General features: G+C 40.3%; 2 protein-coding genes and 1 long non-coding RNA gene across 3 annotated transcripts in view; all 3 read right to left on the bottom strand.

Annotated features, from left to right (window-relative positions):
• Positions 1-1953: 1953 nt before the first annotated feature.
• Positions 1954-4880, bottom strand: star (steroidogenic acute regulatory protein). Its single transcript, XM_046034691.1, has 7 exons — positions 4696-4880; positions 4353-4460; positions 3996-4126; positions 3321-3479; positions 2997-3181; positions 2732-2825; positions 1954-2599 (listed from the first exon to the last, which is right to left on the bottom strand). The coding sequence occupies exons 1-7, from the start codon at positions 4757-4759 to the stop codon at positions 2480-2482; spliced, it is 861 nt and encodes a 286-aa protein (XP_045890647.1). The 5' UTR covers positions 4760-4880; the 3' UTR covers positions 1954-2479.
• A 3765-nt stretch (positions 4881-8645) lies between these two features.
• Positions 8646-22516, bottom strand: part of grk5l (G protein-coupled receptor kinase 5 like) — a 23439-nt gene continuing 9568 nt past the window's right edge. The window contains exons 2-16 of the mRNA XM_046034235.1: positions 18233-18328; positions 18036-18148; positions 14828-14905; positions 14346-14443; positions 14069-14161; positions 13047-13110; positions 12800-12940; positions 12493-12683; positions 12370-12407; positions 12106-12195; positions 11800-12008; positions 11583-11720; positions 11187-11324; positions 10905-11036; positions 8646-10757 (exon numbers count right to left, since the gene is read on the bottom strand). Of these exons, the coding sequence (XP_045890191.1) occupies positions 10674-10757; positions 10905-11036; positions 11187-11324; positions 11583-11720; positions 11800-12008; positions 12106-12195; positions 12370-12407; positions 12493-12683; positions 12800-12940; positions 13047-13110; positions 14069-14161; positions 14346-14443; positions 14828-14905; positions 18036-18148; positions 18233-18328 (1703 nt within the window). The 3' untranslated portion in view covers positions 8646-10673. The remainder of the gene's footprint in view (positions 10758-10904; positions 11037-11186; positions 11325-11582; positions 11721-11799; positions 12009-12105; positions 12196-12369; positions 12408-12492; positions 12684-12799; positions 12941-13046; positions 13111-14068; positions 14162-14345; positions 14444-14827; positions 14906-18035; positions 18149-18232; positions 18329-22516) is intronic.
• LOC123959905 lies at positions 15791-16594 on the bottom strand. The gene is made up of 2 exons (XR_006822401.1): positions 16499-16594; positions 15791-16264 (listed from the first exon to the last, which is right to left on the bottom strand). It is a non-coding gene; the product is annotated as an uncharacterized LOC123959905 (long non-coding RNA).

Below are 22516 nucleotides of genomic sequence, written 5' to 3'. Positions count from 1 at the left end.
CCCCCCCCCCCCCCAAAAAAAAAATAAAATGACGCTAAAAAAAAAAAAAACTAAAGAAAGAGGGGGAAAACAAAACAAACTAAAAACATTTAAACTTACATTTAAAATATGTCTTGCTTTTTGACAACCACTAGCATTTTTCTAAGGAACATATAGAAACAACAGCACTTATCTAGTCTGAGTTTCCACTGGTTGTCCTCAGTTTGTGGCTTGAGGAGATAAAATTTGCTGCAATGATTTGGCATTTGGGCATTTCTCCCAGTAAGTAGGGGAATATCTCTCTGTCTGATTTAAATATGAATTCGGGATATGTTGGATGTTGTCGGGATAAGTGTTTTCCTTGTAAGGCTTTATATTTAGGACATGAGATGAGTAGGAACAGAGTCTCTCCTCTTTTGGTAGCCAGTTCTGTCTGTGGCGACCCTTTTCTGTGGTTTTTATGGCCAGATAACATGGTAATATTCTTGTTTTTTGCATTCACTTTGGTCTCCATCTTTCTCTCTCTCTCTCTCTCTCTCTCTCTCTCTCTATTTATCTATCTCTTGCAGGCACATACAGATATTGTAGACTCCTAAGAGGATGGAGCATTTGGCCTCCATTTCTATCTACACCTCCTATCAGCACAGATAGTCTTTCTTGCTCAGAATACAGTTTTCAGGATACAAGATTTCACATTTTATCTCAACCAAATTATGAATAGCCTATAATAATTATGAAAAGGCTTATAATTTAGGCCCTTTTAACTTAACCCTTCCAGAAAGCTTTGACAGTGTTTGGTGTTCCCTATAATGTGCAAGGATTTGCCTACATTTCACAAAAAATAAGCTGATGTATGAAGTTGAATTTCAGTCAAGGACACAGAGATGGATATTGGAAGAAAAAAAGATTGTCATCGGTGCCAGGGATTCGATATGGCTGCCAGATAGCTTGTTTTGTCTTCTTGGTCTTATTACACAACTAATCTGCACTGGATAATTTCCCCTTTTCCTACCCTAGAATTTTCTCCGCTCCTCTCTTTACACAAATAATGGAACAAGATCTCCGAGTGGCCACAACACAACTCTCCTCACATCTGCTTATGTTCACATTTTGAGGGATTTCAAGCAGATGTCAATTATTACCCTCTGGAACATTCTTTTAAGAAAAAAAATGTTTGTTTTGCATTACACAAGCCAGTCCTTGGAATTATACTGCTGAAGTTTGTTTTATTTAGAGTACACTGGAGTCACGATATGTCTTAGGCCTAAATTCTCAAAAAAGGAGGTGGGAAGTCGGCTCACTTCCTATTTCACCTCAGAAACCTCTGTCAAGCTCTAGTGGAAAAATAGTGGTCATAATGAAATATTTCTGAAGTAGTGCTGGTGAATATCTTGCCGCCAACTAAGTGAGAGTGAGAATCCTGGCCCCTGTAGTCTGCACTACATCCAAGAAAATGAGCTGTTACAAAACATTTTGGATCGATTAAAACTAGATAGGAAAAATGTTACACAACTGGCAATAATGGAGGACAGATTTCCTGTTTTGAAATCCATTGTTACTTGATCTTGGGGAATGTGCTGCTGGCTCGCACCGAACTGCTTGCTGCTGGGCTCCTCACGCATCTGAATGGCCCAACACCTGGTCAATCTGGCAAACTGTCAGTTTGAAAACCCATTAGGGGTGCAGGAAGACATTTTTTATTAACTACATTTTTCATGGTTTAAAAAAGAACCTTTAAATTTATCCGTCTCCTCTCTGTCAAAGTGAAATAATTGTGCAATTGCGGTGCAGTTTCCAAGATGAGTTTTCTGTTTTGCATTTTTTTCAAGTCCATGTGTTTTTAGTCTATAACTATAAAATGTTTTAGGAGCTTTTAGTCAGGTTCTTATGCACCAGGAAAGGACAGAGTAATCAATATCCTAGCTGCACTTCTTCTCCAACAGCATAATAAAAGCAAAAAGACATAAACACAAATGGCATTGCAATCGTTTATTCACTTGGCAGTCATTGTAATGTAATTCATCTGCGCAATATCAATAAATAAAACACTGAAATAAAAGTGCACTTTCACAGCAAGAGGCAGTGACAATAACTGGGGTGTTATCAGAAGGAAACAATGTGCAGTTTGTTACATATTTTACTGCACACACTGCCTCAACATGTCTGCCAAGGTGGATTGGAGTGGTGTAGATGGTCAGAAACTGTTAAGGTACATAGTGGGTAAGATTGTTATAAGTGAAGCAAAATCTCATGACAGGTTTTCTATTTAAGCAGGGCAAGAAAAACACATATATGCCAATTGAAATCAATATCTGTGCCCAGAGTTTCCTAAAATCCCAGACAAGCATCATCTCCATTTTATCTCCTTAATGCTATCTGAGTTTTCATATTTCTTCAGTAGTTATAAGCACATTTAGAGGTTTTCTTTTAATGAGCAGGGATGGTCTTCTGCCACTGTTGAGCGCACTCTGCCAAAGCTCAGCTCAAGAGGCATCTTGTGTCAGCAGGCGTGAGCCATCTCCATAGAAACATTATTAGCCATCCTTTGCCGGAGGTGGTTGGCAAAGTCCACCTGCGTCTGAGAGAGCACTTTGTTTATGATTGTCTTTGGGATCCAGCCCTACAGACGACAAAGACAAAGACAAAGACAAAGACAAAGACAATGTTAGCTGTACACACTGTTTTTACTTTTAATTCTTGAATACAGTTTAATGCAAATCAGTGCAGCTACTGAGGGGAAAAAGTCATATACCTTTAGATCTATATTTAGTAACCAAGTGAACTTGGTCTTGTTTGGGTCTTCAGCACATGGCTTCATAACTATACAGGTAGGTCCATTCTCCGCTCTGAAAAATGTAATGATCAATGAACAACATCAGTTTCAACTGCATCAAGTATGTATTCATCCATCCATTGAACACAACTTCTCTGATTGCTCTGTATCTATTTATTTACTTCTCACATAAATGCAGGCACAGATCACTACAAGTACCCGATTTTCCCCTCCTGTGACTCACCTGACAACACCCCTCTGCTCAGGCATTTTCGGGTGCTGAGTGGACATCCCAGCCAAGAAGCAGGTGGAGCCCCGGCGCTTGGCACAGCGGACGCTGACAAAGTCCCTTGGTCCCACCACATTGCCGGGTGTCTCTGCGGATACCTCATGGGTAACCATTGTGTCTTGGCCGATCTTTTGAAGGATCTGCAGGATTGTGAAATTCTATTAATGTTCTCGGATGGATGTGTTTGTATTTGTACATGTCTCTTTCTAAGATGTATGAACAGCGAATGTAAAGGGATCCCCGTTCATACTCCAGGCCCTGGTGCTGCCTCTCTTTTACCTTGACCTGTTTGACGTTAGGGTTCCACTCCCCCATTTGCTCCATATTTCCCACCAGCTCTTTGTAAAGATTGTCAGGACGCTGCTCCAACATCACTTCCAGCTTGAACACCTTCCCAATGTCAGGCAACATCTTACTCAGGACTTTGTCTCCATTCGCCTGAGGAGGGGTGTTAAATAAGTATTCACATATTTTCTTTCACGCTCATGATAAAATAGACAGTGAATAATGTCACATTACATATTCTCATCAGAACCTGTCTAAGGTGGCAGCAGTCGCATCTTTTGAGTTTATTATTATCATCAATCCATTATTTAAACAGGTAGTACAACTTTTGAAATGTTCAAATGATTTAAGAGAATGTAATTTCATATTTTTTGGAGCTCATTCAGTTTGTTTGAAACATTGCATTTGAAGTTCAGTGTGAACAAGAGATACAGCCAATGTTAAAATGTCCTGTGGCGTACTGCACTGCTCCCTTCAGTTTGTTAAGGAGGACCATCCAACCTTTTTGTACAAGACCATTTCTCACCATTGGATACAATAAAATGTATTACCTGTGACAAAGCACAGTGCACTGTAATACACAGAGTCAACAGGCTTTAAGTTGGAGGGACTAGCAGTACAATGCAGGGAAGTATTATTCAATTCTCTGTGTCCTGTCTTGATACTCACAGCCACAATTTCAGTGGTCCAGCCGTCCTGGTCGCTGAGGATGCTGATGGCCTTCTGCAGGGCATCCTCACCTTGCTTCACATAAGACATCTCTTCATCGCTGTACCCCTCTTCCTCTTCAATCCGGGAACCTAGAAACGAAGAGCACAGAAAGTTAAGCATGTCAGTTAACTTCCAGTTTTACGTGTTTCGGTATTTTTAAGATAAATAATCAAAACATTGATATATCTTGTTACTGCGTGAGCCAAAAACTCTTATAACATGCAGTTTCAGCTATCACATCAAGTCTGTTACTCCATAATTTTTTTTATCTGTGTGGCATTACACTGACTCAAATGATCACAAGTAACAACTTACTGAGGAGGGAGCTTCTTCTTCGGACTTGGTTGATCCAGTTACTGGGGCCCGGACCTGCCAGTCTGTTCAACTCGTGGTGAATGGCCACCATTGCATTCTTCCTCAAACCTGGGAGGCAAAAAGTACACAGTTACTGCAGTTCTAATTCCATAATTACACTTACAGTACATCAAAAGAAAAAAATGTGCTTTATTCTTTCTTCAGTGATTCATTCAGACATTCTGACCCTGGGCTGCAAGCAGATCTCCACTAAGAAAATGTGAGTTTTTTATGTGAATCAGGGAGAAAACTAGGCCCATGCAAGAGCGCTGAATGTCAATCTAAACAGGATTCTCTCACTCACTTGTCATGTTCCTCATATGCCGGTAGGAGATGCCAGCACACAGTTTGAAGGTTGCAGGTAGCATTTTCTTGCAGCTTTAAGAGAACTAGAAAACTGGAAAAGCAAGTGGATGACAAAGATTAAAAATTTTGCTGAGCTGCAATCGCTCCTGAAAGAAGTGGACGAATGGATTAGAGTGCTGTGGAGAGGATGTGGATTTCTGTCTGCGGACGTTTGAAAGTGCTGTATATATAAGAGCACTGCCCACAAGGTCGCCGTGTTATCACCACATAGATAAACACACACACACACACACATCACCTCACTGTTCCAATGGCCATGTCGTCAAGGTTGCGTGGCGGACACGACGAGCAATGTCTCAGACTCTCACAAACACTGTGTCAGATAACGTCCAGTGCCCAGGCCCACTGCATTGCTCACTCACACACATACACACACACACGGGCACACACACACACACACACACACACACACACACACACACACACACACACAAAATCACAAACATTCTCATACCAGTGGGTGAAACACAAGAGAGCAGCCTCTCTTCAATGATGAGAGTGCACAAAACAGAGGTCAGTAGGGGAGACCCTGAGTGACTCATCCATTCCTTCATGGTCCATTGCAGTCTAATCACTCACTGGAATTTGAGGCCAAAATATTTCAATTCATTTTGGTTTGTTTCTTCCTTGTTATGATTGATGTCATATTGTTGTCTCATATATCTGGTGTCATTATCACTGAGTTGAAATGACCAGCTATTAACCCTAATGTTCGGTTTGGAGTCCTGGAGACTCTATATCCTTTTTAACAGCTCAAAACCTAAACGTATCACCTTGAAACTCAATGATTTATCTTAATTATGTGACAGTTACTTAAAATAAATATAATTTTCAAACGATGACATGGTTAAAAAGTCCAAAATCTTAGTGTAAGTACAGTGATTGGTGCTGGCAGTCTATTTGGATTTCTGTTTTTGGAGTTTGTTCAAAAAGGGTCTAACACAGAGTCCACATACTTTACAGTGTCTTCGTCAGTGAACAAAATTATAGCAAACAAAATAAAAATAAACAAAATAAATATATATATGTATATATTTGTTTAAAACATGAAATATTTTCATATTTGGTTTATTATTCATGTCATTTCCAGAATGTATCACCTTCAGCAAATGCATGAGTCCAGCTTGTTTCAAAGGGAGGCATTAACAGGTCTTTTAACAGTAATTTTCTTCATTGTGGGTTTGAAGAACGTCCCAAAAAAAAAAAAAAATCCAAAAACTGAATTACAGCAACGAAATGTAACCATGAGGTCATAGCAATTACATGACAGTGTAATTGAAAAGTCCATACTTTGGGCAGTTTATTGTGAAGGAGCAGGTGGTAGTAACATGTTTTGTTCAAGGACATTTTGGCTGGAAAGAAGCCTGTTAATGGACACTATGAAGTCATTTTTTAGGTAAGAATCTACTTAAATCTGGGGTTTAGTCAATTTATTTCAGAAGCATTTTTGTCAGAGTTGTTGAAAAGTCTCTTTACATCCCAGCAGAAATCAATAAATCAAATGCTCTGGCACAAAAATGAAAAAAGCCAGTATCTGTGAATAAGCATGACAAATTATTTCATTCGGTTCGAAATTAATGAAAGCAGCGCCTGTCACTTTCTCCATGGCGTTTATGGACCTTGTGAAACACATCACAGTTCATAACACTGACATCCAAACTGACTCTGCCTCGGGTTCTTCAGTGAGATTGAATCACAAGTTTTCCAACAGGCTTACAAATGGCATGTCATATTCTGTTAATGACAGGTTTTATCAGGGTACTCATGACAACCTTGCTTACTCAGTCCATGCAAAATCCAAACTATCTAACAGCAATATTGTCTCACGTCAAACGTGCACTCAGAGTCAACAGTCCACATGATGACTAGAGGAATAGAAACCTGTCAAGAGAGAAGCAGGCCATCTGATTGGTGAACAGGAATGTGCACATTGAAAACAGGAACAGTCATTAATCCCAAAGAAAAATCGGAGTCACCTTAACCTGCAACCTTGCGTCCCTCTGGCTAGATGGAGGGAATTATCCATCAGTTCTTCTGGCCTTCTGCAGGGTGACTTCTCTCATTTAATATGGGAACACACAGGCCTAGTACTATCTGACCCATTACTCAGCCACAGTGGACAGACCAGACACCCGTGTCTCTTCTGCCGTAAAGCTCTTTTTTCAAAGAGCCAAAGTAGGTCATATGCCTATTTCAAATGGCTCCCTATTTGTCAAGAGCAGTTTCAGGTTTTAATGAGCATTGGCCATGGGGAAAACTGCAATTCTTTTTTCTAGCAAGGGTGTGAGAACCTGAAGGTTAAAGAGTCTCTCTATAAAAAAACTAAATCTGAAAAGTAAGAATCTTACTGAAAGATTGTGTATTGTAGATGTACCAGCCAAACAGGCATGTTGGGTTTGATGATGACACCAGGACCCAGGAGCTTGTTAAAATGATCTTCTTTTACCTGTAACATACATTGCATTAAAGGTGCAATAAAGGTTGATAAAAGCGATTCAGGAAAGGACGTTTGTGTCCAAAGCTCCTTCGTAAATATCACCCTGTCACCTCTGGTTTCAGACCACTCTGTAGTCTCATTTTTTTCAGATTCCTTGAAGCAGGCCCTTTATCCCACAATTCTGCCTGAGTCAAGCACTGATGGCATTCATTTGCAATATGATGGCCTTGCAAAACTCTGATGAAACTCACAATGCTGATTGTGAGGACTAGATGATTAAAACTTAATTTTGTAGATGCATGGTGCATGAAGTAATGAAAAACATCTTAAACATATTCAGTTAACCAACTCACCTGGAGACAGTGACTCCCAAAATAGGTGCTCTTGAAGGAAAAGTCTATCTTAAAACAAAACATGCCCATTTGAAATGTTCCTCCTGTTCACTAAAAAGAAATAAGAAATTTAAATGTAAATTATGGGGGAAAAACTCCACAGTCCTCACTCTGTGCAATAACTACACTGTGAGCTCAGCTGAAACTAATATGATGCTTCAGCAGTCTGAGTTAGTCAAATCAAGTGAGTATGTTCCAAAGTTATAGTGTTATTAGAATTAAATCCCCTCTTTGTTCTTCCGCAGTCAGTTGTGGTGGAAGGAAAAGTAATACAAATTATGAAATTGGTTCTAAAAACAACAAAACTTTGGAATAAATCCTCTTGATTTGTTTAATGCAAACATATCAACTATGGCTGAACTTGGAAATCTATTTTAACATATTTTACAGTGGATTTCCACCAAAATCTCTTTCGATATGTTTCTGGAGAGAAAAATGTGAACCTATCCTTAATAAAACCAGTTATAGATTCAAAGCACACTTTTGATATGCCAGTGGGAGGTTATGTTTACAGTGAAAGTCATCAACATTGCTCTCACTATGGAAGCCGTATTTTGTCTTTAAACTGTTAAAACACAACACTAATAACAATTTACCATTGTGTGCCTATGGCCAAGTCTTTCTCCCTCAGGCATCCCCAGTGGGTACTTGAAATACTGCAAACCTGGTCAAGAACTACAGGAAACATATGATCTCTGTAATTGCAAACAAAGGTTTATGTACCAAATATTAAGTTCTACTTTTCTGATGTATCATATACTTATGTCATGCAATAAAATGCAAATTAATAATTTTCTTTGTTTTATATTCCGTCTCTCACAGTTGAAGTGTACCTATGATAAGAATTACAGACCTCTACATGCTTTGTAAGTAGGAAAACCTGCAAAATCAGCAGTGTATCAAATACTTGTTCTCCCCCCTGTGATGGAGTGATGCCCGATGTCAGCTGGGATTGGCTCCAGCCCCTCACGACCCTGTATGCAGGATAAGTGGTTGACGATGGATGGATCACGGTCACAAGGGCAGAGGAGCCAGAGAAATAAAGAGTAAGGCATACTGTGGAGTACTCAAACTATAGCACAGAGTTTATTGGGACTTGAAGGACACAGTGGGTATGGCTTTCACATGCACTCAGCAACATCACATTAAGGAGAATTCCCTTATTGACTCGCACCTCTCCATCGGTTCCTCCGCCTTCTTCCTTCACTTCCAACAAACACTGTGAGTCTGTGTGTATTTGTGTGTTGACAGGTTCCCCAGCGAAACAAACAGAGCACGACAGTCAGAGAATAAACAAAGTGCTGATGTCTGTGTGGGCATTGTCTGCGAGATCATGCTAACAAGGAGGCACTTCAGTCTGATTCAGATTATTTTTCTCCCTTTTACATCAAGTACGCAGAGAAAACCCCCCCCCAAAAAAACAATAACAAAACAAAAACAAAAACTTGTGTGAGATTGGTATGGTCGATTAATTACTGCATGGACCAGTTTTCATTACCTCAAACAAGGAAAATACCATATTCTTAAAAACAAGCTGTGCTGCTGCTCAAAGGCCACTTCTTTGTCTGGTGTTTGTGGGATCCTCTGGTGTCTTCCTCACCTCTCCTCATTCATCTCCTGAATGAACGGGACAGCTTAAAATAAAATTCACATAAGATAAACCTTTCACATATACCCTGTGTCTTCGATTATGGTTGGACACAAGAGGAAGACCCTTTAGATTTGTGAGGCATTTTGAAGAGCATGTTAAAAAGTAAGTGAAAAGGGGTAACATATAAAAACCTGTACATCTGACAACAATGCAGCAATATCTTTTAAATGGAAAAGGCATAGGGAGACCAAGAACACTTTAGTCTGTGGTATACAAAACAAGCGGTGTGTGACAATATCAATAAAATAATGTGCCTTAATGATCCGAGGTAAAAACATTGTGATTTTGGTGAAGAAACAGCATGACAGTATTTCAAACTGTGCAACTTGTAAGTCGGGCTGAGTGCATGTGTTCCTCTCCACTCCAGGGGGACTGTGCAGAAAACTGAGCAAAGAACAAAACAAGAGATTTCTCTTTCTGTACAGCATATTAATTTGTTTTTCAAACTCCACATAATGTCAAATATAAAGTGACACTGTAAACCGAGGGCGACGTCTGTGCATGGTATACGATCGTGGAATGAGGTATGCAGAAGCAAAAAGGGATACAGCTGTCCATACTTACACTTTTCCATGCAATGAAAACACAACACGATTCTCACAATTCTGTCTATCTGATTTTGTATGTATGTACGTACTGTATGTGTGCTTTGAGCAATATGATATGTCTGCAGGCTCATATTTAGAGAAATGTATAAAAAGGATCACACACTCAGATCCTCCTGTGGTTCTAAATGACGGCTGAAAACCTTCAAAAACCAATAAATCAACATGACAAAAGTTTCACAAAACTAAAAGTGTAATCTTTGGCCTGAGTGTACGCAAGGCAATGTACGTTATGTGTTGAGGTTGTTGAGGTGATGTGTTCTGAATGTTGTAGGAGTGAGCTGAGGTATGGGAGGTGGAAACAGAGAGAAAGAATAAGTTAGAGTAAGTATAGACGGTGACACTCGGAGGGATGTAGATAGATGGACAGATATTGGTACAAGAAACAGGCCAGAAAAAAAATTAGTGAAAAAGAAATTCCTTTTGTGGAAAAACAAAATATTCACCAAGACCCCATCTTCTATTCCCTGTGGTGGTCTTTATTATACAGTGGATCCCCTGAATATTAACTTGTTTTCTATCCTTCTCTGTTTTCATCAACATCAGTGGCTCTGTTCGGCAGTCCAACAGTCCTGAGGGTAAGAAAGGTTTGTCTGAATATTTCCAAACGTCTCTGCAACATTGACCAACCCACTACAAATGCCCAGGGTCTCAGGGCTTGGTCACCCCCCCTCCCCCCCATGGGCTGACCATTTAGGCTGACCATTTAGGCTTTTACAGGCTTTCTCCGGCTGCTGCTCAGGCCCGGGCTGTGGACCAATCAGCAGCGGGAAAGCCCCTCGCAACTCCTTCCCTTTGAGAGTGTGTGGCTCCCACACTGTCTCTGTGCCACTAGGGGGCAGAGTTGGACATAGAGTCCACAGAGTTTACACTGGAAGACTGCACACGGCTGTGGGAAATAGACACCTCTGGGTGCTGCAGCAGAGAGAGAGAGAAAAATACATTTGTTACCTCGAATGCATTTAACTGTGTGAGTGTGTGAGTGTGTGAGTGAGTGTGTGAGTGTGTGAGTGTGTGTGTGGGTGGGGGGGGTGGGGGGGGAGTGTGTTTGTGTCCACTTACATGTCTTCTGAAGATCCTGTCCAGCAGGCTCCGTCTGGGTGGCTCTGGTGGCTGATTCCAGTCCAGATCGGGAGGTCTCGTCCCTTGAGGCCCAAACACATTCAAATCTCTGAAACACTCCGTTTCTATCATCTGAATGAGAAGAGAGGAGAGGAAATGAGAGGGGAGGAGAGAGGAGGGAAGGAGAGGAGAGAAGATTTGGTCAGCTTTGGTGAATTCTTTCAGCAGTTATCCAAACTGCACTGAGCATTTTAAAATGTCATATTAAGTGCACACACTTACCTCATTCTGCCATGGGATGGAAACACTGCCTGTAGCAAATTTGGAGTAGAAGTCATTGTCAGTTTGGTCCAAATTTACTCCCTTGACTGTGGAGAATTGCTCAATGTCCAAAACATCCTTACAGTACACTGCCCGAGGCTGGAACAGGGCAAGGACCATGAAAAAGACGAGGTCCAGGGAGGAAAAAAAAACAGTAGAGAGAAAGAAAGAAAGAAACAGCAGTTTATCATAACAGATCATTTATAATACTGAAATTTTGAAATTCTGCTATTCTTAAAGACACATTTGTGGTTTGTTTGAGGATTAACTAAGTACAGAAAAAGTATATTTCAGAATATGTTTTGGCAGTGGGAAAGATTTCACCATGCAGTGTGTCCAGTAGTATAAATTACTCACATCAGGCGCAAAAGGAGGCTCCATTATTCCAGCCTCCAGCCTCTTGAAGTTGATGTTTTTGAAGAACGAGTGGGCCTCTACGCCCGCTTCCCCATCCGCCAGGCACCCCAGCCTCTGCTTAGGGTCTTTGGTCAGCAGCTGGGCGAGCAGAGATGAATCATCAAATTATTCATCAATCCATCCATTTCTCCATACAAACATTTCTCCAAATGCTCACCATTCTACAGATAGTCTTGGTGTCCTCTGTAAACTTGTCGTTGTACTCCTCCTCTTCTTCCTGCACCCTCCTCTCCACCTCCTCCCGTTTCACTCGTTCTTTGCGGGCGCGGAAGGGTGATCGCCCGGCCGTCATCTCGTAAATAAGGCAGCCCAGCCCCCACCAATCAGGACTCATTGCGTACTTTTCATTGTTTATTACCTCCGGAGCTAGAGAGAAAGGGAAACAGGATAAAGTTAATAGTTAAAGGTTGGTAATTGCTCAGGGAAATTTACTCCTGGAAATGTTGATAAGCGTGTTTCTTACCCATGTAACCCACAGTCCCCACCCTGCCTCTGATGAGTTCTCCTTCAGGCACTTTGATGGCCAGCCCCAGGTCAGAAATACGGATGTGTCCTGAAGCATAGCAGTGGTGAGCATGATAACATGAGTATGATGCATTTAATTTATTCAAACTTCAGTGGATTATGAAGAGTTATTGTAGTTTGAAATGGTGTCTCAGCAGCAAAACAAAAAATGCTGTGCAATGCAATGACCAGAAATCTAAGATGATGAAGTTTAAAAACTCACCATTGTCATCTAATAGGATATTCTCCGGCTTCAAATCCCTACAAATAACACAGCATGTGAGTGATAAAAAACATAATTCAACAATGTGTTAAAGGATATGAATGTATGGATTCACAGTGTTACCTGTAGACGATGGATTCCCTGTGCAAATGCTCGAGTCCACAACAGATTTGAGCAGCGTAGAACTGGACCCTGTCCTTCTCAAAGCCTGGCGTGCCCATGTTGTAGATGTGAAACTTGAGGTCTCCACCGTTCATGATGGTCAGCACCAGACACAGAGCGTCTTTGGTCTCGTATGCATACGCTAAGCTCACCTAGAAGAGGAGATGATGTTAAATGGTGTAAAATGTGCAGACGTGCAGAAGAAACAGACGTGCATGCAAAAGAGACCGCAAGATAACGTCGAGCCCACTGTGCTGCAAATACTCACAACAAATCTACTGTTGACCTTCTCTAAAATCTGCTTCTCGTTTAGAGCCATGGACTCTCCTTTCCTCTTCTTTATCCTCTTCTTTTCCAGCTTCTTGCAGGCGTACATCTTCCCTGTAGCTCTAACCTGGCAGGCACACACCTGAGAAGAAAAACAAAATGGTACCTTGCATATTACTGTTATTCAAATACATTAAGCATCATCATCACCAGCATTTATCATTATCATCAGAGACTGGATATCTTACCTCTCCGAATCCTCCCTTCCCCAGCACTCGGTACTGCCTGAACGTGTCTTTCGTGATTGGTTGCCTGGCAGAACACAGACACAGCAAAATCCATTAATAAACGCTCATATAGAATTGATCAGGACAGAGATATTATCTGCAGAACTCAATACCATCCTGAGTCTGTTTCCTGTACAGAGGTTGGGGCCTCTTGTATGCAATTTAACTGTCCAGACATGGATACAATCAAGGCTGCTCTGAAAGCCTGCTGTTTACTTCTAACTACCTTAGATATGCATTCTGCATTAAGTATTTTCCTGTCTGGAGTCATCATATTCCTCTGAAATGCCTGAAGTGAAGTGAAATTTTATCCAAGTCCTGGTTTATTCACCTACCAATTGGTTGTTCTTCAAACTGGTGTAATGTATTGCATTTGTGTTTAAATCAGAAGTGCAATGCAACTAAGTACACTTTCTAAAGAATTTTTTTACAAGAGTATTTGCTTTTTATGCTACTTCACCTTATAAGATATGTTATCTGTGGACTGACTTTGGGTAACTTTTTTTTTTTTCCTTATTTGAACTTAAAAAGCCACATCACCAATATAAAAAAATACATATCAGGGGAACTCCCATAGGCTAAAATTATACTTATTGGTGTCAAGTTAAAGGCAATGACACTCAGTGGCCACTTTATTAGGTACACCAGTTCAATTTATTGCAATCCAATACAACTATTCTGCTATTAAGTCTATGATCTCTATAATGTTCAGGTTTTGTCCGACAATTAAAAATGTTGTACAGGTAGAATTTATGGCAGAGCTGTTGTACAGAATTGCATTAGATTGTACGGGTGTACTTTATAAAGTGTGTATTATAACCTTCTTAATGTGTATTAGACTGTATTTGTATTTTTAAAAGGAGAGGGGATCTAAAATGCTTTATTAGACTGGGACAGATAACATGACTTCAATGGGAAAACCTCTGTAAACTTAATTGACTTGACAGATATGCCTCTCCACTGAAATTAACTTATTTGCGTACCTCTCCAGCACCTTCCACTGCAGGAATCGGTCAAAGTACATGCTGTTCTGGTAGTCTAAGAACGGATCTCCACTCAGATAGTCATGGACGGCCCTGGTCCGACACAACACAGCGAGTGGGCTTGGTCAGCACAGTTACAACTGAGAACATGATGCAAGCTAATATTCAGTTAGTAATATCAATGCTGTTTGTTCCATTATTATCATGAGGTAAACAAGAAAATAGGTGAGAGTCCAGCAGACAGGTGAGACGGAATAAAGATGGAGTGGCAACTCACTTGCGGCAGTTGTTGAAGATCTCCTTACATGGACTGAGCTCGAGGTTTTCCCGGCACTGGTCTGCAAAAGCCTCTGCTATGTCTACACGCTGAGGCGACTACATCAACACATATAAAACACACACAGTGACATATACGCACACATACATAAATACATTACTTTTTATTACACACACTGAATCAGACTAAGGAGAAACATACGTAATTTTTCGTAGAGCATGACACTGTATCAGCTCATTGTGTACGTAAATGATATTGTTGTACATCATTGTTTGTACATTTAATGATTACCTTAAATAATTACACCCTTGAAAGAAACGTTGTGAGTGTTAGTGAAACTTTCATTCAGCTGTAACTCAACATTATTGTCTGCTTAGATTTCTTCCCACAGGTTTTAAACATCAATCGCTGTAAAAGGATTTTACAGGTGTAATACAAAAAAGGTTCAGAGGTTGATAAATGTATCAGATAAAGAAACTTACTTCTTTGGAGAGAAATGTCTCAATGATCTGGTCCCCTCTGCTTTTTCTTTTTTCATCAGGTGTCACCTCATAGTCTTCCTAAATAACAAAATAAATCATCAATAACAATATTCTGTGCAGTTTTTTTAATAGAGTGTATAGTATAATAGTTTAACAGATGCATTGAAAGCATGTTCATACAGACCCACATGTATCTTAGAAGTAGAAGTCGATGCTGCTTTCTAATAAGTCACCTTTTACAAAGATTTTATAAGTCACAGCATTATTAATGATTTATCCTCCCCTACCATTTCAGGTCTTTAAATCATCAGGAAGAACCTTCAATGGACCATTTGAACTCTGAAAAGAGCTTCAGTGCAACATTTTTAACTGCAGACTTTTTTATTAGAAACTGAGAAACCAGTAAACATATTAATGATAATTTTAAGGTGTACAGTAGGTTACAAATATCAGTTGTACAAATATCAGTTGCCTACTTCTTTGAATCATATAAATACAAGAATCAAGCCCAGATGAACACCACATATATTTTTGCAGTGGTATAACAGCATTTTATTAGGAAAAGAACATTTCTTACTTAAAACCTTTAATAAGAAAGAATTTTGCCTCCTTTCTGTTGTGCAAATGCAGAAAGGCTCCTATCGTGATCAAGTTACATTTTTTTTATTTTCCCCAAAGCGCTTTATGATCTGTACAGCATACAACATCCTGTATCCTTAGACCAAACAAAAACGGAAATAAATCCAAAGACAAATCAAACACAACTCAAGTGTTTTATAAATATCCAAACAGAGGAAGACTTTTGAGATGAATTACTTGTTACCTAAAAGTATCCTCTTACATTATGCTGTTGATTTAGGATCTGGTGTTAGACCAGAGGGAATAAAACCTGATCCTAAATTTTCCCTTCTCTCTCTCTCTCTCTGCTTGTCTGAGAAAACAACAAAAAAATCCAAACTTCTGTCAAATTCTCTCTCTGCCTTTAATGAGAAAATAATGTTTGATTTGTTGTTTAATTTGTATGATAGAGTAGCTGCTGTTTAGTGGTGACGAGGACACACACCTCTCCCTCTCTGCATCTCTGTGTGTGTCGCTGTCACTCTCACAGGAACATATGCCGCTCTTGGCGGCGTGTTTGAACATACGAAGCCGTTGACACAAACAGGTTTGGCTGTTACACGCTGGACATATTGGACATCTCGCTGAGGCCATGATGGTAAAAGCGTTCTGACGCATTTTCGTAGCCAGCACTTTTAACTTCTCAACGAAGGGGGGAAGCAACATGGCGCCTGTGCTGCACGCTGGCCCTACTCTTTCTATCCGTGGCTTTTTTCCAACATGGTCCTGTGTTGCCTGGCAACCACACAGTAAACACGGCGGGATTCCTTGAGGTCCTGGAGTGTCACAGTGTGTCACACCATCGTCACCAGCTTTCCACTACAAAACACACACACACACACACACACACACACGTACGTACGTCTATATAGTACGATCACACAAAAGCCTAGAGCTTAAGGAAAAACTGGCTTTAAAAAGCAGCAGCGTCATGACACTTCAGAACAAAGCCAAAAGAAGTACAACAATTTATATACATACTGTGTTATATATAAATATATAGGAGCATGACAGATATATAAGAAAGAGCCTCCGGATAAATTACACACGCACACACAGTAAATCAGCTGTCTGAATCCCACCCTGTTGCCGGTGGGGGGGGGTCAGCCAAGGGAAAAGAAGAGTCCCCTTTAGCCTTTTGGAAGCAGAGGGGATCCAACACACACACACACACACACACACACACGTGCACAACTGAATTGCACACCTTCTCATGATGTAAGAGGAACCACTGGAACCCCCAACACATTCTTTCCTTTGTTGCACACACAAACACGCACACTCCCTTTTCCTTTAAAATGGTTGTGTTAATGTTTTTCCTCATGGTTTCCACACTCCTCTGTGTTTTTACACACAGTCATCTTCCCATCTTACTAACTTCCTTGATTTTATCAACAAACTAAAACTATTTTAAAGAAGAAAGTGTATTTAGTTTCTGGGATTTACTTTTTTGGAAAGTATGGGATCTAGACAACATAGAAAAGCTGTTTCTAATAAAGATAACTGCACAGGACACATGATATTTTATCATTTGAAATACGAGCACCAAGTGGTTGTAACTAATTGCCCTCAGGCCTGGTTTATTGTAAGTAAAGTGGTGAGTACAAATCTCAACACTGAGTGTGGCCTCAGAGTTTGTCACATGGATTGCAGAATTAGCACAAACATGTGTTTGGGATGAGCGTGTGTAAGTGGTTTCCCCCATGACGGTCATTTTTAGGGCTAGTTGGTTCTGTGGGGGGGGGGGATGCTGGGATTGTAATGGGTGGTGTGGGAAACAATGCTGTCCTTTCTGTCCTGTCTCACATACCCGCAAAGATATTCTGGGCACAGATAAAGACTTAAATGTGTCATGTGGGAGGTATTCGTCTAGACGCAGAGAGAGAGAGATTGGAGAGGGGGACAACAAGCCGGTTAGAGGGGGGATCTGGCTGGTTGAATAATCACTACTCAGTTTAATTGTCTCCCCTGGCTGCATGACCCAGCACTGGCGTACTTTCAGGCCATGCTGTAATAAAAGTGAGTGCACTGAAAAAGTGGATGGGTATGTATTTCCTAGGCCTGTATTAATCCAGGAAAGAGCTACCGCTACTCTTAACATACACAACACCTGGGAATATAGGAATTGACCGTTCGCTAAGCCCCTCACAGCAATTTTTTAAATGGGTCTTCCATTTAACCCAGAAGCAAACAAAAGAGTCTAATTTCTAGCCGATGACATTGGATTTTGTTGGCCGAAATCGTGACAAGCAGATTTTTTCTAAAACTCTTGTATAGTTTGAAAAGGCTATAGTCACTACATACATTTTACAATGCTAAAAGAACTGATGCTAGGGTTAAATGTCCCAGGCAGAGAGTCAACATCACCAGCTGGTGAGTCATACAGAAGACTGGTGCTTTTAGATTTATGCTTAATTGTTTGTATTTTCAAACAGTTTTCTTCACTTTTACAAGATAACTGATGAGATTTGGGAACTGTAACACTATCTAATGCAAGTTGTTTCTCTTATTTAAGCCCTGTGAAATCTGAAACATTCCTAGTTACTAGCATTAGTGTATGGTCAATGTCTGTCTGTCTGTATGTGTATACCATTGCGTCCAGAAGCTGGATGCATCGTTGCAATTTAGTTCTGGTCTCACAGTAAAGACGGAAGAGAAGCCTTCCGATAGGCTGTTTCTCACAGATGCCAACATAGTCCCTCTCTGCAGAAACAAAAAGCACACACACTTTAAAACACAGCCTTTTGAAACACCAATAGACAAACAGGTGAGCACACAAACACGTACCAATGCTGTTTCCCAGCTCAGTGCACTGGCTTATATGGGGGAAGCGAAGGATCTCCTTCCATTTTTTGCTCCTGCCTTTCCGCTTTCCTCCTCCACCTGTGGCGAGAGAGAAAAACAAGACGTGAAAATGTTACAACGAAAGAACCTCGTAAAGTTGTCAACATTTATTTTCATCAGTGAAAAGCAAATGAACGCCTAATGGCTAAAAGGAGTAGGAGAAAGAGGAGGGTTGTGTGGGCTCTCCCCTGAATGAAATCATGGTCTCAGTGTGTATATATAATTCATAGATTACGTCTCACTTCCTCAGTAAATCTCTCCTCTCTCTACTGACTTTCTTCCTCACTCAGTAGCTTTTCTGAAAGTGGAACTGTGTGCGTTTGTGTCCACACAGACAGAAAGCCTATTCTGACCGCCTCAGTTCCCATCACAACCCGGGACTTTGCCAGACTGGATTCCACCGCTCTGAATAATCATGCATCAGTTTCCTGCAGCAACGTAACACCATCATGAAAAAAAATCACTTACATCCACATCATCTCCTTAGATTGGTAAAAGAAACCAACTGTGAAGTAATTCATTAATCCAGTTTATCTTGCCTTAAACTTTCTATTCACATTTGACCGCCTCCATAATTCCCTCTCTCTGCCTTTTCCTCTCTTATACTGTCCACCGGGTGAGATTAAACACAACTGTGAGGGTTTATTTCACTGTTTTCCATCTAGTCCAGCTTGCTGTGCCTTACGTCATGTTTGTCTCCGTTTTTATTTTTTTCTTAATATGCGAAGACTGCTCTAATGAACTGACAGGGATTTCCTTTAACCACTCTCTGCAGTGGAAATTGGCTGCGAGCGGCTTGCTCGGCGTGAGAGGCAACATTGAGAGCATGAGAGCAGGAGAAGAAATGACAAGCAGACATCTTTAAGTAATAACCCAGGAATGCGAGAGGCACATGTCATGCTGGAGCCTCTGAGCGAAAGCTTTAGTAGTTTTCCCATCAACCCTCCTGCATTACTCCCTCATCCTTTGCTCCTCTGCTGTCTGAAAAATATCTGTCTATTATCTGTCATTCTCAAATACACTGTGTTGCCTTTGTAATATTATATGAGGAACTCCCTTAAGACTTAAATTCAAAGAAATTTGACTACATTTAACAATGTAAAGATTAAAGAGTCAAATTGGCATGTTTTGGTGTGATACCAGACATCACACATGTCATCTTTGTTACTCATTATATCATCATCATCTCAAACAGTTACGCTGACACAGCTGCATGACTGTCCCTGCCTTCATGAATGATGAATTTAGGTGCTGTATTTTCATTAAATAAAGAACAATGGTCTGGCCATCAGCCACCAGTTTCTTGTGGCCAACAGGTGGAGGGTAACGATTTCAAATATGGTGCCACAACAGTCTCATGAACCTGAATGTAAGTTTTCCACTTGCCATCTGTGAAATGAAAAAATATTTATTTATTTAACAGATTTTAAGGTGTTGTATTTTTTTCAAATGCACATTATTTTGCAATTATTTCTTAATTTGCATAGATTCATACCATTATACTGAGTTTTCGTTTAATACAAAAGAAAAAACCCCCACAAACTATTAGCACTGATTTCATAATTTTTTAGGACCTTGCAAACACCTGAGACAACTGACCAAAAGCTAATACCACCTCCCCAGTTACTGTTACTACGTCCCTAAAGCTTTCTGTACTAGCAGGGCACAGAGGCAGTTTGCAATGATAACACAGAAGGTTTAACTCAAAATTTAATTGTATTTTTTGCGTCTTTGATTTCTCACAGAAGTAAAACAAACACTTCTAGTCGACGTCTAAGGATTTTGCCAGTTAAAAATGGCAACTGTCTTTATCAGCTTGCAAATTCAGGCTGAAAACTCTCTCCATCTGAATTGTTGAAACTTGTTTTAAAACATGTAACAGGGCATTAAATAAGCATGTGCTGGCTACACGCTGCATGGCATCATAGCAAAAAATACTGAGCCTAAAGCTACATGTCTCAGGAAAAAAGTCAGCATCTTCACCAGTGATCGATGTAGAGGACATTTAAATGCTATAAATGTCCTCTACAAAGAGCAGCATTGTTCTGGTATAGGAAAGCTTTATAAATAAAAATGGAATTAAAATGTTATTTACACCCTGTTCGGATGCTAACTATAGAAAACATACTTGGACAAGCAACACAGAGGTTAGTTTCTGCTTTGTTGTTTGTACTTTCAAACATTCACTTTTACAAAAGACAAATTAGTACTAACCAATGAGCTTGGCAACCCTAACATAGTCAGCTAATGAGTTTGGTTGGAGTTGGTGGAGTTAGGTAAAGAAATAAAAGGACATAAAGAAGGAAGAAAGGACAGTAGCTAACATTGATAAATTCTGATGTAGTATCATCCAGCACCTTACATACTCATGTATAACTTATATAATATTATAGTTAAAGGAGCTAATTATGTGCTACTACTGTAGACAGTAAGCTAGTCATTCAGGCATGCGATTTCAGCTTACATTAGAGCAGGCACACTTCCACAAAGAAGGGGTTTTTAAGGCTTGTAGGAACCCTTATTATAAGGTAGTATGTCTTCAGACAAAAGGGACCCTGCGTCACCAGCTGACACACACAAAATGGTAGCCCAAACACGAAGCATGAATGTATTAATAACTCAAGTCAAAATATCCCCTGAGAGAATCATTAACTCCTAGCACCTGCTCCTCATCAACATTACTGTAGTCCAAACAAGCTATAAACAGGCACACTTTCTTATTTAAGCACCAGTTGTTATCTGAAAACAGTTAATATGTAAAGTTAGGCTCCACAACAAAACGTCAGTGCACTCTGCTGTGTGGTCCAATATTTTAATCTCTTAATAAAAACATGAGGTCTGCCAAAAACCACAACAGTACAGTGAGCAGAGAAGGTCATTCCCCACGGGGGCCACCTTGCTAAAAATTAATGCACTGAATGCAACTGTAAGGCATTGGTGGATAAAAGCGTCCAACAAATGGCATAGATTTCCTGTGAAGGGTCAACACCATGTCAAATAATTGTACCAAACACTGGCTCTCCACCCAGGCATTCAACTTCGACACAATGCTGAGACAACCGCAAATAATGTAGTTTCTCCTTTTTCATTCGGTGTGCTGTTTTCTTTCCTTCTCACTGCTCTCCAAACCTATTTATTTTTCATTTTCTCCCACTCTTCATCTTCCCCTTCCTGATTTTTGTAACTCATCTCTCCTGCCATCACCTTCTGCTCTTTCTCGGCTTCCTGTAATCCAGCGTCTTTTAAGTTGCTGCCAGCCAACGACTGGCCTCATTTTCTGCTTCAGGCCTGCACAACCCCCTTTGTTTCAGAGTTGAATAAGTTTGCAGGTTTACAGCTTTATGGGCATATAAATAGAATGTTTCTATAGATCAGTGGTTTCCCTCCGTTTTAGCTTTATGACCACCAAAACCAAGTGACATTTATGGCCTGTTGTCACAGGTTGCATATGTAGGGGTGATGAAATGATGCAGAAAAATTCATAGAAAAAAAGCAAAGAAAAAACTTCAGAATGAAAAAAACAAACAAAAGGTTTGTTTTGCAGAAACATGTTTTTTCTGCTTTCTTATCCTGTCCCGATTTCTCTTGCAACCAATCAGAGAAGATGATGTTCAATTAAGGGCTAATCCCCTTTGAGCATATTTATCATGGTGAATAAAACTTTATATGTGAAACGTGACACATGAAAAAAAGAGGGTTAGAGTATGGGAAGGTTAGTGGAGATCAAAACATCCAGACAGCTTGGCAATCTCCTACTAGTACCTCTATCAGCTTTGTTAATTTATTCAGCTGTAAGAAACTACCTTAGTACTTACACTGAGTTGCAGTGGCCCATTTGATAGCAAAGACCTGATCGACCATACAAGAATACACCCATACATGCAAATATTATGAATGAATTATTCACTCCCATACAAATGACTCATCCATCTGGATTTAACAAGTAATTTCCTGTCTGGCGTCAGTGTCTTTTGACATCTCTGATGGCTGTGGTCTTAAACAAACACAACCCTCAATCAGTTCAAATGAGTTAAAACGCTGTGCTTTATTGCCGGTGGCCGTCAGCTGCTGTGTATCTGTTCTCAGAAGGCGAAATATGCTGCCGGATGGAACAAATTAGGTCTGGGGGAAAGTTTACAAAAGGATTGTAAATATCAACATCATAGGAAGCGCTGATTTTAAAATCATGGCATAAAGCTGCAGGGGGGGGGGGGGGGGGGCCCCCCC

Source organism: Micropterus dolomieu, linkage group LG21 (genome assembly GCF_021292245.1).
Source record: "Micropterus dolomieu isolate WLL.071019.BEF.003 ecotype Adirondacks linkage group LG21, ASM2129224v1, whole genome shotgun sequence".
In the NCBI taxonomy this organism is placed as follows: domain Eukaryota; kingdom Metazoa; phylum Chordata; class Actinopteri; order Centrarchiformes; family Centrarchidae; genus Micropterus; species Micropterus dolomieu.
The sequence above is the reverse complement of the archived record's forward strand: the minus strand, read 5'-3'. Positions and strand labels throughout refer to the sequence as shown.